Below are 16180 nucleotides of genomic sequence, written 5' to 3' on the forward strand. Positions count from 1 at the left end.
GTAAAAAGACGGTATACATTTTACTATTCTTAAAGTGGTGTGTGGTCTCTCTTTATAGAGTATCTGAACCTGAAAATGTGTATAACTAGCAATGTGAAATTTCGGTGATGATTTGTGTGTTTGAGAATCACACTTCGTTGTCCAGCAGTGATGTCTTTGGCAGAAATTCACTCTCTCAATCCAAAATTATAACCAAATAAGGAATTGATCAGATTCTTATTTGATATCTAAATAATTATAAGGTTAAAAATGCTCAGCATCTGTACAATATCACACAGTGTGGATAGCAATGGTTTCATTATAGAAAATCTTTATATTAATAATGTATACTATATACGCTACAAATGTACTTTGAAACATCTACAGCACACAGGGTGTAGACGAAGAAAGGAAAAACAGCAAATATACTCAAAGTAAACATGAATAATTTAAAATCATTTGCTAACGTAATGCAAAACAAAACGAGCTCAGAACAGGCACTTCAAGTTTGTGAAAATTTAATTCTAACATTCTTCATAATCAGTGGCTCAAAACTATTCCCTAGCACTACTGCTTAGCAGAAAAATAATTTTAGTATCTTTACAAACAGAAAGAGCTACAGTTTATAAACTCCTTTAGCAGCAGGTTTATGCATTTGCTATAAACATCACGATTTATGTACATTTTCTCTTCTAAAAGTGAGGTACAGTAACTGTCCAAGAAAATAAAAAACCTTACAGTTCTCCATATACACAGTCATGGCCGAAAGTGTTGGCACCCCTGAAATTTTTCCAGAAAATTAAGTATTTCTCCCACAAAATTTAGAAGTTTATTTCCTTTGTATGTATTGAAACACAAAAAAAAAAAGATATAATTTCACGAAAAACTTGAAAAATAGGCCGGACAAATTTTTGGGCACCCTCAATTTAATATTTGGTTGCACACCCTTTGGAAGAAATAACTGAAATCAATTGCTTCCTATAACCATCGCCAAGCTTCTTACACCTCTCAACTAGAATTTTGACCACTCTTCTTTTGCAAATTGCTCCAGGTCTATTATACATGAAGGGCGCCTTCTCCCAACAGCAATTTTAAGATTTCTCCACATGTGTTCAATGGGATTTAGATCTGGACTCATTGCTGGCCACTTCAGAATTCTCCAGCGCTTTGTTTCCATCTATTTCTGGGTGCTTCTTGAAGTATGTTTGAGGTCATTGTCCTGCTGGAAGACCCATGACCTATGACGCAAACCCAGCTTTCCGACACTGCACCCTACATTTTGACCCCAAATCCTTTGGTAATCTTCAGATTTCATGATACCTTGCACACATTCAAGGCACCCAGTGCCAGAGGCAGAAAAACAACCCCAAAAACATCTTTGAACCTCCACCATACTTAACTGTAGGTACTGTGTTCTTTTCTTTGTAGGCCTCATTCTGTTTTTTGTAAACAGCAGAATGATGTGCTTTAGCAAAAAGCTCTATCTTGGTCTCATCTGTCCACAAGATGTTTTCTCTGAAGGATTTTGGCTTACGCATATTTTGGCAAACTGCAGTCTAGCTTTTTATGTCTTGGTGTCAGCAGTGGGGTCCTCCTGGGTCTCCTGCCATAGCTTTCAATTTAGTTCAAATGCTGACGGAGAGTTTGCGCCGACACTGATGCACCCGGAGCCTGCAGGACAGCTTGAATTTCTTTAGAACTTGATTGGGGCTGCTTATCCACCATCCGGACTATCCTGCGTTGGAACCTTTCATAAATTTTTCTATTCCGTCCACGTCCAGGGAGATTAGCTACAGTGCCATGGGTTGTAAACTTCTTGATTATGTTGCGCACAGTGGACAAAGGAACATGAAGATCTCTGGAGATGGACTTGTAACCTTGAGATTGTTGATATTTTTCCACAATTTTGGTTTTCAAGTTCTCAGACAGTTCTCTTCTCTTTCTGTTCTCCATGCTTAGTGTGGCACACATGCAAAGATTGAGTCAACTTCTTCCCTTTTTATCTGGTTTCAGGTGTCATTTTTATATTGTATAAAAATTATGTCCAATTTGCCTTTTTCCTCTTTTTTTTTTGTGTTGTTCCAATACACACAAAGGAAATAAACATGTGTAAAACAAAACATGTGCAACTGCAATAATTTTCTGGGAGAAATATTTCCTTTTCTGAAAACATTTCAGGGCTGCCAACACTTTTGAACATGACTATGTATATATAGCGATCTGAAATCATTTGAGGTCTAAGTTAGCCCATGCGTATTCGGTAAATATTTACAGCATTTGCCCTGTAGTTAAGGGTCTCTCCACCCGATCTGACATTTGCCGTGATGAGACACAACTGTACGATGGCCTTAACGTGTCGTGCATGGGTCCTATACTAATTAACAGGATCCGCGCACAACACTTGACGAGTGCTGTATGGCTGCCTCAGCAAACGTATCAACCAGTGTGCAGTTGCGTCTCTCCATGACTGATGCCAGATTGGCAGGAGAGTAACATGGATCGGACAATACAAAATTTAGGGGGGCATTTATTAAGACACTGCTGGAGGAGGCGCAGACCTCTACATAACTTTGGCTTCGTCCAGCAGGCCGTGCGACATATTAAAATGTACGCCAGCTTCCTTGCTGGCGTAGATTTAAGTCATTTATCACACCAAAAACTGGCGTGGAAAATGATCAATGAGACGGACCGCCCCAATCATGCCCCCTTTTCTCAGCACTCAGGAAAAGTGGCGTGAGCGTCAAAAAGTCTATGACATTAATACACCAATACCCCCCTTAGTCTATAAAACAGTTTTGTTTTACCGGGTCTCTGTTTTGGTAAAATGTCAAAACATCAAAAGTTTTGATCAGTGGTATGAGCGCTGAGACCCCCCAATGATGACTAGAACGAGGAGAGAGAGAAGCGCTCACATATCCCTCTCTCTCCTCACTGCAGAGGACTGACTCGAGAAGAGCCATACATCTTCTATAGACTACTTCTGCAGCAAGGAGGGAGCACAATTACAAGTGCTTCTCTCTCCTTGTTCTCGCCATCAGTGGGGGTATCATTGCTCAGACCCCCACTGCTCAAAATGTTTGATATGTATGACATATCAAAAATTTTACCAAAACTTTTCAATAAATTACACATATTCTCTGGAAAATATTTCATTTAAAGGGTAAATTCTCCACCCGTTCTTTCATATTCAAGTGTGAAGAAAAGTCATTGCACAGTGATCATTTCTAATAGGTTTAAAGAACAAATTCATGATTGCAAATTAGTAAAAACAAAATATAGAATTTAATACAAGAATACAGAGTTATGAACGTGTAGTTTATGTATAGTTGGCAATACTGGCGCAGACCAGTAGTTACTTTAAGTTTATTGGTGCATCATATATAGTCGTCATACACAAGCTTTACCATTACGTACATCCACAACATAATGCGGCGAGAGATCCCGCTGCATATGAGGCAACTCAGACAATACATTGTTTTCGTGTCACTTTGTATATCCTGTATACATAAAGCGACCAAAAGTGCTGCAGGTTCATTGTTTTCAAAATACTTCTTTCATGACCCCTTGCGATGATTTGTTCAGATCAATCCTCACCGATTTTTCACCTAAAACGAGAAATGAATCAAACTAAATAAACAACAAGAAGGAATTAAAAGATGACAATGAATAAAACCATAATGTAGTTTGTAAGGCTAAAAAAACAAAAAAAAACAAAATAAAACATCTCTCTATCCAGTTCAGCCTGTTATCCTGCAATGTTTTCCCTAGGATCCATCTTAAGATAATTATTTTCCAGGTCCAGAAAGCTACCGTTTCATTGCTCTTTCAGTTATGAAAAACATTTGGAAGGATATAGAGCAACTTGGGCCCCCCTCCCTCAGTGCTTTGTGGCCAGGGGCAGGGAAGCACATAGTCTTATGTGGCACAAGAGTCTTTTGGCCCCCTGAGGCTACCTCTGCACCCCCTATAGCTACACCCTTGGCAACTTATAAAGATATGTATTCAAACACTTGACAGAATATACATATGCAGAAAAGATGAATTAGTTATTTATGTGCACACCACCAGTAACAGCCACCTAATATACAGTATAATATCAGATTTCTCATCTACATAGTGATTCTCGTCCACATAGTGATTTCAATTTATAACCAACACCACAATACAGTGCAGGATTTATCTTACGGATTAAAATGAAGTCTTGTCAGGTTCTGCTGAGGTGCTCATGACAAATGTGAACATAGTCTCACACATCAAAAGCTGTGATACAAAAAAATAAAAATAATTGGGTATTATATAATGTAATACATTTCTCTCCTGAGACTAGAGCTTTAAAGGGAACCTGTCACCGGGATTTTGGGTATAGAGCTGAGGATATGGGTTGCTAGATGGCCACTAGCACATCCGCAATACCCAGTCCCCATAGCTCTGTGTGCTTTTATTGTGTAAAAAAAACGATTTGATACATATGCAAATTAACATAAAAGAGTCATATCTTACTTGTGTGACCAGAGAAGAGTCATATTTTCAAGCTCTGACTCATCTCAGGTTAATTTTCGGTTTTTATACACAATAAAAGCACACAGAGCTATGGGGACTGGGTATTGCAGATGTGCTAGTGGCCATCTAGCAACCCATGTCCTCAGCTCTATACCCAAAATCCCGGTGACAGGTTCCCTTTAAAAAGGTAATCCCATAATTATTGTAAAAAATGAAAATCAGACATCATATAGTACATGACAATCTCTTTCTAACAAAGCTAGAACCAGCCCTGTACCTCACATGGATCCAGAGATCTCCACATTCATTTATCTGCTAGATTTATATCAAGGGGAGTGTATTTTCTGCTGCAGCTCAGGGGGCGTGTCCATGCTCTCCCTATCACAGCTCAGGGGGCGTGTCCATGATCTCCCTATCACAGCTCAGGGGGTGTGTCCATGCTATCCCTATCACAGCTCAGGGGACGTGTCCATGCTCTCCCTATCACAGCTCATGGGGCGTGTCCATGCTGTCCCTATCACAGCTCAGGGGGCGTGTCCATGCTCTCCCTATCACAGCTCAGGGGGTGTGTCCATGCTCTCCCTATCACAGCTCAGGGGGTGTGTCCATGCTATCCCTATCACAGCTCAGGGGGTGTGTCCATGCTATCCCTATCACAGCTCAGGGGGCGTGTCCATGCTATCCCTATCACAGCTCAGGGGGCGTGTCCATGCTCTCCCTATCACAGCTCAGGGGACGTGTCCATGCTCTCCCTATCACAGCTCATGGGGCGTGTCCATGCTCTTCCCATCACAGATCAGGAGGCAGTTGAAGGATGAAACAGAGAATGTGGAGACTAGAGATGAGAAAATGTCATATTTTGAAATTCGTTCACACTTCGTTTGGTGGTAAAAGATGAATTGCGTTATAGATTCTGTTACCACGGACCATAACGCAAAACTATGACGGAATGCCTTTAGAGGCATTCCGTCATAATAGAAGTCTATGGGCTGCATAATGGATCCGTCCCGTTTCTGTTATGCAGGAGAGGACTCACCTGCATAACGGAAATTGGACGGATCCGTTTTGCAGCCCATCGACTTCTATTATAACGGAATGCCTCTAAAGGCATTCCGTTATAGAATTGCGTTATGGTCCGTGGTAACGGAATCCATAACGCAATTCACCTTTTACCACCAAACAAAGTATGAACGAATTTCATAAGCGGAAACTCGCTCATCTCTAGTGGAGACGTCAAGGAGAGCACTATGCATCAGCCACTGTTGTCACCAGACGAGCCTTTGGTGGTGGTGGTGGTGGTGTTACAGTGTGGGCAGGTGTGTCTAGTGAATACAGAACTGCCCTACACTTTGTGAATGGTACAGTGACAAGCCCATACTACTAGAATAACATCATTAATCCAGTCATTGTGCCTCTGCATGATCAACACAGGCCTAATTTCATCTTCATGGAGGACAATGCACCAGCTCATCGAGGTGGCATCATTAGGGAACGGATGCTGGAGACGGGAGAACCTCAAATGGAGAGGCCTGCACTTTCTCCAGACCTGAATCCCATTGAAAACCTAAGGAATCAGCTGAGTCGCCATGCAGAGGCTCGTAACTCTGTACCCTAAAACCTCAACGACCTGAGGAGAAGAGTAGGATGCCATGCCTCAGCAGACAGTAAGTCGATCTGTGAACAGCATGAGACAGTTTTGTCAAGCGGTAATTGATGCTCAAGGCCAAAGGACAAGTTATTGAGACATTTTTGTGGGGGTATACCCACCACTGGTGTGGGCTTTTGTTTCAATAAATTGTTTGAGATGAGGAAATCACCATTGCTGCTTCTACTTAAATGCCAGACTTTCATGATACAATATCACTGGAGCATGAACTTTTTTTTATGTTTTCCCCGAAATTACTTATTCAAGCGATTCTGAGTTTTTCGTGAAACATTGTACTTCATGATAGTGAGCAAAAATATAAACGCAACACTTTCGGTTTTGCTCCCATTTGGCATGAGCTGAACTCAAAGATCTGAAACATTTTGTTTGTGGTTACATGTGGTCTGCGGTTGTGAGGCCGGATGGATGTACTGCCAAATTCTCTGAAACGCCTTTGGAGACGGCTTATGGTAGAGAAATGAACATTCATTGCACGGGCAACAGCTCTGGTAGACATTCCTGCAGGCAGCATGCCAATTGCACGCTCCCTCAAACGTTGCGACATCTGTGGCATTGTGCTGTGTGATCAAACTGCACATTTCAGAGTGGTCTTTTATTGTGGGCAGTCTAAGGCACTCCTGATCAATATTCATGCTGTCTAATCAGCACCTTGATATGCCACACCTGTGAGGTGGGATGGATTATCTCGGCAAAGGAGAAGTGCTCACTAACACAGATTTAGACAGATTTGTGAACAATATTTGAGAGTAATGGGTCTTTTGTGTATGTAGAGAATGTTTCAGATCTTTGAGTTCAGCTCATGCAAAATCGGAGAAAAACCGAAAGTGTTGCGTTTATATTTTTGCTCAGTGTATATACAGTAGATATAAATAGTCTACACACCCCTGTTAAAATGTCAGGTTTCTGTGATGTAAAAAAATGAGACAAAGATAAATAATTTCAGAACTTTTTCCACCTTTAATGTGACCTATAAACTGTACAACTCAATTGAAAAACAAACTGAAATCTTTTAGGTGGAGGGAACAAAAAAAACTAAAATAATGTGGTTGCATAAGTGTGCACACCCTCTTATTACTGGGGATGTAGCTGTGTTCAGAATGAAGCAATCAAATTCAAAATCATGTTAAATAGGAGTCAGCATACACCGGCCATCATGTAAAGTGCCTCTGATTAACCCCAAATAAAGTTCAGCTGCTCTAGTTGGTCTTTCCTGAAATTTTCTTAGTCGCATCCCACAGCAAAAGCCATGGTCCACAGAGAGCTTCCAAAGCATCAGAGGGATCTCATTGTTAGAAGGTATCAGTCAGGAGAAGGGTACAAAAGAATTTCCAAGGCATTAGATATACCATGGAACACAGTGAAGACAGTCATCATCAAGTGGAGAAAATATGGCACAACAGTAACATTACCAAGAACTGGACATCCCTCCAACTTTGATGAAAAGACGAGAAGAAAACTGGTCTGGGAGGCGACCAAGAGGCCTACAGCAACATTAAAGGAGCTGCAGGAATATCTGGCAAGTACTGACTGTGTGGTACATGTGACAACAATCTCCCGTATTCTTCATATGTCTGGGCTATGGGGTAGAGTGGCAAGACGAAAGCCTTTTCTTATGAAGAAAAACATTCAAGCCAGGCAAAATTTTTCAAAAACACATCTGAAGTCTCCCAAAAGCATGTGGGAAAAGGTGTTCTGGTCTGATGAAACCAAGGTTGAACTTTTTGCCCATAATTCCAAAAGATATGTTTGGCGCAAAAACCACACTGCCCCTCACCAAAAGAACACCCTCCCCACAGTGAAGCATGGTGGTGGCAGCATCATGCCAAGGGGCTGTTTTTATTCAGCTGGAACTAGGGCCTTAGTTAAGCTAGAGAGAATTATGAGCAGTTCCAAATACCAGTCAATATTGGCCCAAAACCTTCAGGCTTCTGCTAGAAATCTGAACATGAAGAGGAACTTCATCTTTCAGCATGACAACGACCCAAAGCATACATCCAAATCAACAGAGGAATGGCTTCACCAGAAGAAGACTAAAGTTTTGGAATGGCCCAGCCAGAGCCCAGACCTGAATCCGATTGAAAATCTGTGGGGTGATCTGAAGAGGGCTGTGCCCAGGAGATGCCCTCGCAATCTGACAGATTTGGAGTGTTTTTGCAAAGAAGAGTGGGCAAATCTTGCCAAGTCAAAATGTGCCATGCTGATAGACTCATACCCAAAAAGACTGAGTGCTGTATTAAAATCAAAAGGTGCTTCAACAAAGTATTAGTTTAAGGGTGTGCACACTTATGCAACCATATTATTTTATTTTTATATTTCTTCTTCCCTCTACCTAAAAGATTTCAGTTTGTTTTTCAATTGAGTTGTACAGTTTATAGGTCACATCAAAGGTGTGAAATGATTTATCTTTGTCTCGTTTTTTTACATCACAGAAACCTGACATTTTAACAGGGGTGTGTAGACTTATATATATATATATATATATATGAAAAACAAAAATACAAAACACGATCATGATACCTTACAAAACATTTAACATTTCCCATATGTCTACTTTATGTTGGCATCATTTTTTAAATGTCATTTTATTTTTTAGGACATTAGAAGACTTTGAATTTAAAAAGCAATTTTTAAAATTTTCAAGAAAATGTCCAAAACCAACCAAGCCAGTTTTCACCATAAGGACCAAGCCACATTTTACAAATCTGACATGTTTCATTTTATGTGGTAATAACTCACTCTTTTTTATTTTATTTGAATGTCTCTGCTTTTAAAGCAGATTGTGATACCTCATAAAACAGTGGTTACTGTACATTTCCCAGATGTCTACTTCATGTTGGCATCATTTTATAAACGTCATTTTAATTTTTCAGGATGTTTTAAGAACATTTCCAAAACCCACTTTAAGGACCAGTTCAGTTATGAAGTGACTTTGTGGAGCTTACATAGTAGAAACCACCCATAAATGGTCCCATTTTAGAAACTACACCATTCAAGTTATTCGAAACTGATTTTCCAAACTTTGTTAACCCTTTAGGTGTTCCACAAGAATGAAAGGAAAATGGAGGTGAAATTTAAAAATTTCTCTTTTTTGCAGATTTTCCATTTTAATCTATAAACACAGCAAGGTTTAACAGCCAAAGAAAACTCAATATTTATTACCCTGATTCTGCAGCTTACAGAAACACCCCATATGTGGTCATAAACTGCTGTATCGGTACACGGCAGGGCGCAGAAGGAAAGGAGCGCCATATGGGTTTTGGAGGGAAGACTTCACTGGGATAATTTTAAGTTGCCATGTCACATTTGAAGACCCCCTTATGCACCCCTAAAATAGAAACTCCCAAAAAGTCACCCCATTTTGTAAACTACAGGATGAGGTGACAGTTTTATTGGTACTATTTTGGGGTACATATGATTTTGATTGCTCGATATTACGCTTTTGTGAGGCAAGGTAAACATAAAATGGCTGTTGCGGCACAGTTTTTATTTTTTTGTTTTTTTACAGAGTTCTCCTGACAGGATAGATCATGTGTTGCTTTTATAGAGCAGGTTGATACGGACACGTCAATACCAAATATGTGTATTTTTTGTTGTTGTTGTTTCAGTTTTACATAATAAAGCATTTTTGAAAACAAAAATAATGTTTTTGTGTCTTCATTTTCTGAAAGCTACATTTCTTTTATTTTTCTGCCGATCGTCTTGTGCAAGGGCTCTTTTTTTGCAGGAAGAGATGGCGGTTTGATTGGTACTATTTTGGGTTGCATATGAATTTTTGATCGCTTGGTATTACACTTTTTGTGATGAAAAATAAAAAAAAAAGGCATTTTTTGCACAGTTTTTATTTTTTTATGGTGTCCACCTTAGGGGGTAAGTCATATAATATTTTTATAGAGCAAATCATTACGGAAGTGGAGACTAATATGTCTAATATTTCAGTTTAACACTATAAAAGCATTTTTGAAGAAATAAAATCATGTTTTAGTGTCTCCATTTTCTGAAAGCCATATTTCTTTTATCGTTTGGGCAATTGTCCTATGTAGGGGCTCATTTTTTGCAGGAAGACATGGCGGTTTGATTGGTACTATATTGGGGTACATATATTTTTTTGATTGCTTGGAATTAAACTTTTTGTGATGTATGGTGACAAAAAAAATTGCATTTTTGGTACAGTTTTTATTTTTTTATGGTGTTCATCTGAGGGGTTAGGCCATGTGATATTTTTATAGAGCTGGTTGTTATGGACATGGCAATACCTAATATGTATACTTTTTAAAAACATTTATTTCAGTTTTACACTATAAAAGCATTTTTGAAGAGAAAAAAAAATCATGTGTTAGTGTCTCCATTTTCTAGGTAGAGTCTCATTTTTTGCGGGAAGAGATGACGGTTTGATTGGTACCATTTTGGGGTGTGTATGACTTTTTGATCGCTTGGTATTACACTTTTTGTGTTGAAGGTGACAAAAAAATAGCATTTTTGGCACAGTTTTTACTGCGTTTACCTGAGGGTATAGAGCAGATGATTACGGACGCGGTGATACCTAATATGTCTACTTTTTTTACGTTTATTTCAGATTTACACAAAAAAAACATTTTTGAAGAAAAATAAATCATGTTTTAGGGCTCTTTCACACCTGCGTTCTTTTCTTCCGGCAAAGAGTTCCGTCGTCGGGGCTCTATGCCGGAAGAATCCTGATCAGGATTATCCCAATGCATTCTGAATGGAGTGAAATCCGTTCAGGATGCATCAGGATGTCTTCAGTTCCGGAACGGAACGTTTTTTGGCCGGAGAAAATACCGCAGCATGCTGCGCTTTTTGCTCCGGCCAAAAATCCTGAAGACTTGCCGCAAGGCCGGATCCGGAATTAATGCCCATTGAAAGGCATTGATCCGGCCTTAAGCTAAACGTTGTTTCGGCGCATTGCCGCATCCGACGTTTAGCTTTTTCTGAATGGTTACCATGGCTGCCGGGACGCTAAAGTCCTGGCAGCCATGGTAAAGTGTAGCGGGGAGGCAGTATACTTACCGTCCGTGCGGCTCCCGGGGCGCTCCAGAGTGACGTCAGGGCGCCCCAAGCGCATGGATCACGTGATCGCATGGACACGTCATCCATGTGCATGGGGCGCTCTGACGTCATTCTGGAGCGCCCCGGGAGCCGCACGGACTGTAAGTATACCGCTCCCCCGCTCCTACTATGGCAACCAGGACTTTAATAGCGTCCTGGGTGCCATAGTAACACTGAACGCATTTTGAAGACGGATCCGTCTTCAAATGCTTTCAGTACACTTGCGTTTTTCCGGATCCGGCGTGTAATTCCGTCAAGTGGAGTACACGCCGGATCCGTACAACGCAAGTGTGAAAGAGGCCTTAGTGTCTCAATTTTCTGAAAGCCATATTTTTTTAATCTTTTGGGCGATTGTCTCAGGTAGGGTCTCATTTTTTGCGGGTAGAGATAACGGTTTGATTGGTACTATTCTGGGGTACATATGTCTTTTTGATCGATTGGAATGACACTTTTTGTGGTGTAAGGTGACAAACAAAAATGTCATTTTTTGCTCAGTTTTTCATTTTTTTTTCTTTACAGCGTTCACCTGAGGTGGTAGATTATGTGACATTTTTATAGAGCACGGCGTTACAGACGTGGTGATACCTAATATGTTTGTTTTTTATTTATTTATTTTTAAACACTTATCGTGAGGGTGCTTTTTTTTTTTACTTGAAACTTTAATTATTTTTTTTATAAAAAAAAAAAACTTTTTTCATTTTTATATTTATCCCACTGTGGGGCTTCACCTTTTCAGGGTTTTATCCCTGTTTCAATTCAGTACAATAAATTCTGTATTGTACTGAATTGAAGTGTCAGCATCTTACACAGCCCCCTCCCTCTGTAAACCCCGCACGTGCCATGGTTAGCCCTGACCGCTGCATCTGAAAGGGTTGATCCGCCGGCATCACCGCATACAGCAATGCTGGCAGATGCAGCAGGAGTCCGGCTATCAGTAACAGCCGGGCCCGTGCTGCAGATCGGGCGGGTGACAGTTTGATGTCACTATGATTCTGTGGAAGTAAGGTCAAGCAGAGGCACACAGCATTATAAATCATGATCACACACGGAGCACGATTCCCGCAATGGATTCACTCGTGTAAAATGGCCCTTCAGGTGTTCCACAAGAATTAACGGAAATGGAGGTAAATCTTAACTTTTTTGCAAATTTTCCATTTAATTTTTTTTTTCCTGTAACACAACAAGGGTTAACAGCAAAACAAACTTCAATATGTATTACCCTGATTCTGCAGTTTAGAGAAACAACTGATATGTACAGTAGTTGTTAACTCCTGTATAAGGGCTCAGAAAGGAAGGAGCGCCATATAGTTTTTGGAGGGCAGATTTTGCTGGAATGGTTTTGGGGGCCATGTCTTATTTGAAGAGACCCTGAGATACCCCTACATTGAAACCCCCCCCAAAAAGTGACCCCTTTTAGCAAACTACACCCACAAGGGGTATGCTAAGTGCATCGCCCCCACAGGCAGAGGGTTCATAGACCTTAGAAATACTTGACTACCTATTAGAAAAATGTGTATACCCCTGTTGCATAATAATCAACCATCAAATAGTAAAATATAAAATCTTTATTAGTATCGCATAATTTTTTTTTTGTTACATTTCATAATAGTATTAAAAAGACATATAGAAGTCCACACTGTACAAAAAGGAGGGACAACTGGAAGGAATTGGCCGAATACAAATGGCGCAAAATACATGGGGGGTAAGTATAATACATATTAAGTGCAAGTGCAATATATAATCCTATACAAACATAAAAATATATAAAATGAATCAATAGGCCACCAAAGACTCCAATGAAAAATGGTATTACTTACCGGTAATTAGATTTTACAGAGCCCATGACAGCACCACCGGAGAGAGGAGGATCCGCCCCACAAAGACAGGAAACCTACAGAATAAAACGGGCGGGCATACTCCTCCTCTTCAGTGAGTTTTCCAAGTATCGGAGGAAGGCCGCCACATGAATTAGACATGCAATTTGTATACAAGGAATATATCTTATTATTATTTTTTTATATATATATATATATATATATATATATAATTTTTATTTTATTTTATTTTTTTGCAACACCAGTGCAGTATAGAAGAACCACCAGGGAGGGAAAACCCAGGGTGCTGTCATGGGCTCTGTAAAATCTAATTACCGGTAAGTAATACAATTTTTTCCTATCGCCCATGACAGCACCACCGGAGATTTACTAGAGTAATCCTTAAGGGTGGGAAGTAGAGAGAAGAACCCCTTTACCAAAGGAAGGATCACCAGAAGAGTTCAAGTCCAACCTATAGTGCCTAAAAAAGGTTAAAGGGGAAGACCAGGTTGCTGCCTCACAAATTTTCTCAATTGGAACAGAAGACCTCTCAGCCCAGGAAGCAGTCACCGCCATGGTCGAGTGGGCCCTCAGACCCCCCGGGGGAGATAACCCCGAGGAAAGGTAGGATAAGGAGATGGCCGACACGACCCACCGAGATATAGAACTCTTTGAGGCAGCAGAACCTTTGTTCCTCCCTTGAAACTGTAGGAAGAGTGAGGAAGATTTCCGCCAGGAAGAAGTAGAGGACAGATAGGCCAAAAGGGCTCTCTTGACATCTAGACAGTGGAGAGATTCTTCTTCCTCAGAGGAAGGATTTTGACAGAGAGTAGGAAGAACAATCTCCTGAGAGTGGTGGAATTTGGTGGCGACTTTTGGAAGAAAAGCCGGGTCAGGACGCATGATAACTTTGTCCTCTAAAATTAAGGTATACGGAGGGTTGATGGAGATGGCTTGGATCTCACCAATCCTCCGAGCAGAAGTCAAAGCTATCAGAACGGATAGCTTTAGGGTAAGGTGCTTAATTGAAATAGAATCAATGGGCTCAAAGGGGGGCCCAGTTAAAGCCTTTAATACCACCTCTAGACTCCAGGGGGGCTTTTGGAGCTACCACTAAGGAAGACCTCTCCACAGCTCTAAAAAACCTGGAAACCCAAGGGCTACTAGCTATGTTCTGATTAAAAAGAACAGACAGGGCAGAGACCTGAACTTTCAGGGTACTGACTGATAGACCCATTTCTACACCTTTCTGGAGAAACTCAAGGATAGAATGCAAAGGAGCAACCATAGGCAGGTTCCTTAACTGGATCTGGGCAAAATTTAAGAACTTGTGCCAAACTCTGCTATAAATCCTTACTGTCACCTCTTTCTTGCTTTTTAGCAGGGTAGAAACCAAGGCATTTGAGAACCCTTCCTTTTCTAATAACCACCTCTCAAAATCCAGGCCGTTAAGTGTAGGCTGTCTACAGCTGGATGCCTCACTGGTCCCTGGCTCAGAAGGCCCCGGACCGTCGGAAGCACCCAGGGATCGGCAATCGAAATGGTCCGGAGTCCCGTGAACCAGGACCTCCTGGGCCAGAAGGGAGCAATCAGGATTACTGTGGCCCGCTCTACCCTGATTTTCCGTAAAACTCGGGGAATCAGGGGAAGAGGGGGAAAGGCATAAGCCAGGCGGAAATTCCACTCCTGTGTCAGGGCGTCTATCCCATAGGGGGATCCCGCTCTGCTTAGGGAATAGAAATTTGTCACCTTCTTGTTTGAATAGGTAGCAAATAAGTCGATTTCGGGGGAACCCCAAAGATCTACTATCCTCTGAAAAACAATGGAGTCTAGGGACCATTCCCCCTGGGACAGGGTATGGCGGCTCAGGAAATCCGCCTGTCTGTTTTCTACCCCTCTGATGTGGACTGCCGATATCGAGGTGCATATCCTTTCTGCCAGACTCAGAGTGACATAAGCTTCCTCCATAAGAGCCCTGCATCTTGTCCCTCCCTGCCTGTTCAAATAGGAGACTACAGTCCTGTTGTCTGAAAGGATCCTTAGGTCCTTTCCTTCTATCTTTGGAAGGGAGGCCCTCATCGCAAGGCCGACTGCCATCAACTCTTTCAGGTTGGAGGACTCTGCTTTTTGTAGGGGGTCCCACCGACCCTGGAAGGAAGTTCCCTGAATGTGGGCACCCCACCCCCAAGGGCTTGCATCCGTAGTCAGGCACACTAATCTGCCCGTTTTCCACGGGGTCCCCTGGATGAGATTTTCCGTATCCAGCCACCATGATAGCCTCTGTAAGGTTTGGACTGAGACCGTTTTCTTTCCAAGCAGACAGGATCTCCCACTGTAAAGCTCTGGAGTGCAGCTGAGCCCACCTTACTCCCGGAATACAGGATGTGAGGGAGCCGAGGACCGACATTGCTATCCTTATTGAAGTAACCGGTCTCCGGGTTAGATTTCGGATCTTGCTCTGGACAACATTTACCTTGTTTGCAGGTAAAAAGGTTTTCTGGAGAGAAGAGTCCAGTATTAGGCCTAAGAAGGTCTGCCTTCTCGATGGACGGGGTCTTGACTTCTCCTCGTTTATTATCCACCCTAACCTGTTCAGGATAGCCCGGATTTCTGATACCGCTGAGATGCACGCTTCTTCTGTCTGACCTACTATTAAGAAGTCGTCCAGGTAAGGGACGAAGAGAATGTCTTTTTCCCTTATGTGGGCTGCTATTTCCACCACCAATTTTGTAAACACCCTTGGGGCCATGGAAAGGCCAAAGGGTAGAGCCTGGAACTGGAAATGTTCCAGTTGACCCTTCAATTGGATGGCCCCCCTAGAAACTTCTGGTGCTCTATTGCAATGGGGACGTGGTAGTATGCGTCCTTTAAGTCGAGAACGGCCATGAAGCATAAAGGATAAAGAAGATTGATCGTTGAACGTATAGTTTCCATCTTGAATCTCTTGGGCTGAAGGAACTGATTAAATTTTTTTAGATTTATGATGGTTCTGAAAGAACGTCTGTTTTTTTGACCAAAAAAAGTGGAGAGTAGAATCCTCTGCCTACTTCTTCCTTTAATACTGGGATTAAGACAGATTTTTCTATTAATTTCAACACCTCTGCCTGTATCACTGACTTCCCTAAGGCCGAAGGAGGAACTACGGTTGGAAGGAATC

The 16180-nt window shown here is 41.5% G+C and overlaps 1 protein-coding gene across 1 annotated transcript in view; it reads right to left on the reverse strand.

Moving 5' to 3' along the window:
- Positions 1 to 2162: 2162 nt before the first annotated feature.
- The window catches only part of EGLN1 (egl-9 family hypoxia inducible factor 1), a 50210-nt gene continuing 36192 nt past the window's right edge, over positions 2163 to 16180 (reverse strand). Inside the window, exon 5 of the mRNA XM_040405160.1 lies at positions 2163 to 3584. Within this exon, the coding sequence (XP_040261094.1) occupies positions 3520 to 3584 (65 nt within the window). The 3' untranslated portion in view covers positions 2163 to 3519. The remainder of the gene's footprint in view (positions 3585 to 16180) is intronic.

This window comes from Bufo bufo, chromosome 8 (genome assembly GCF_905171765.1).
Source record: "Bufo bufo chromosome 8, aBufBuf1.1, whole genome shotgun sequence".
Taxonomy (NCBI): domain Eukaryota; kingdom Metazoa; phylum Chordata; class Amphibia; order Anura; family Bufonidae; genus Bufo; species Bufo bufo.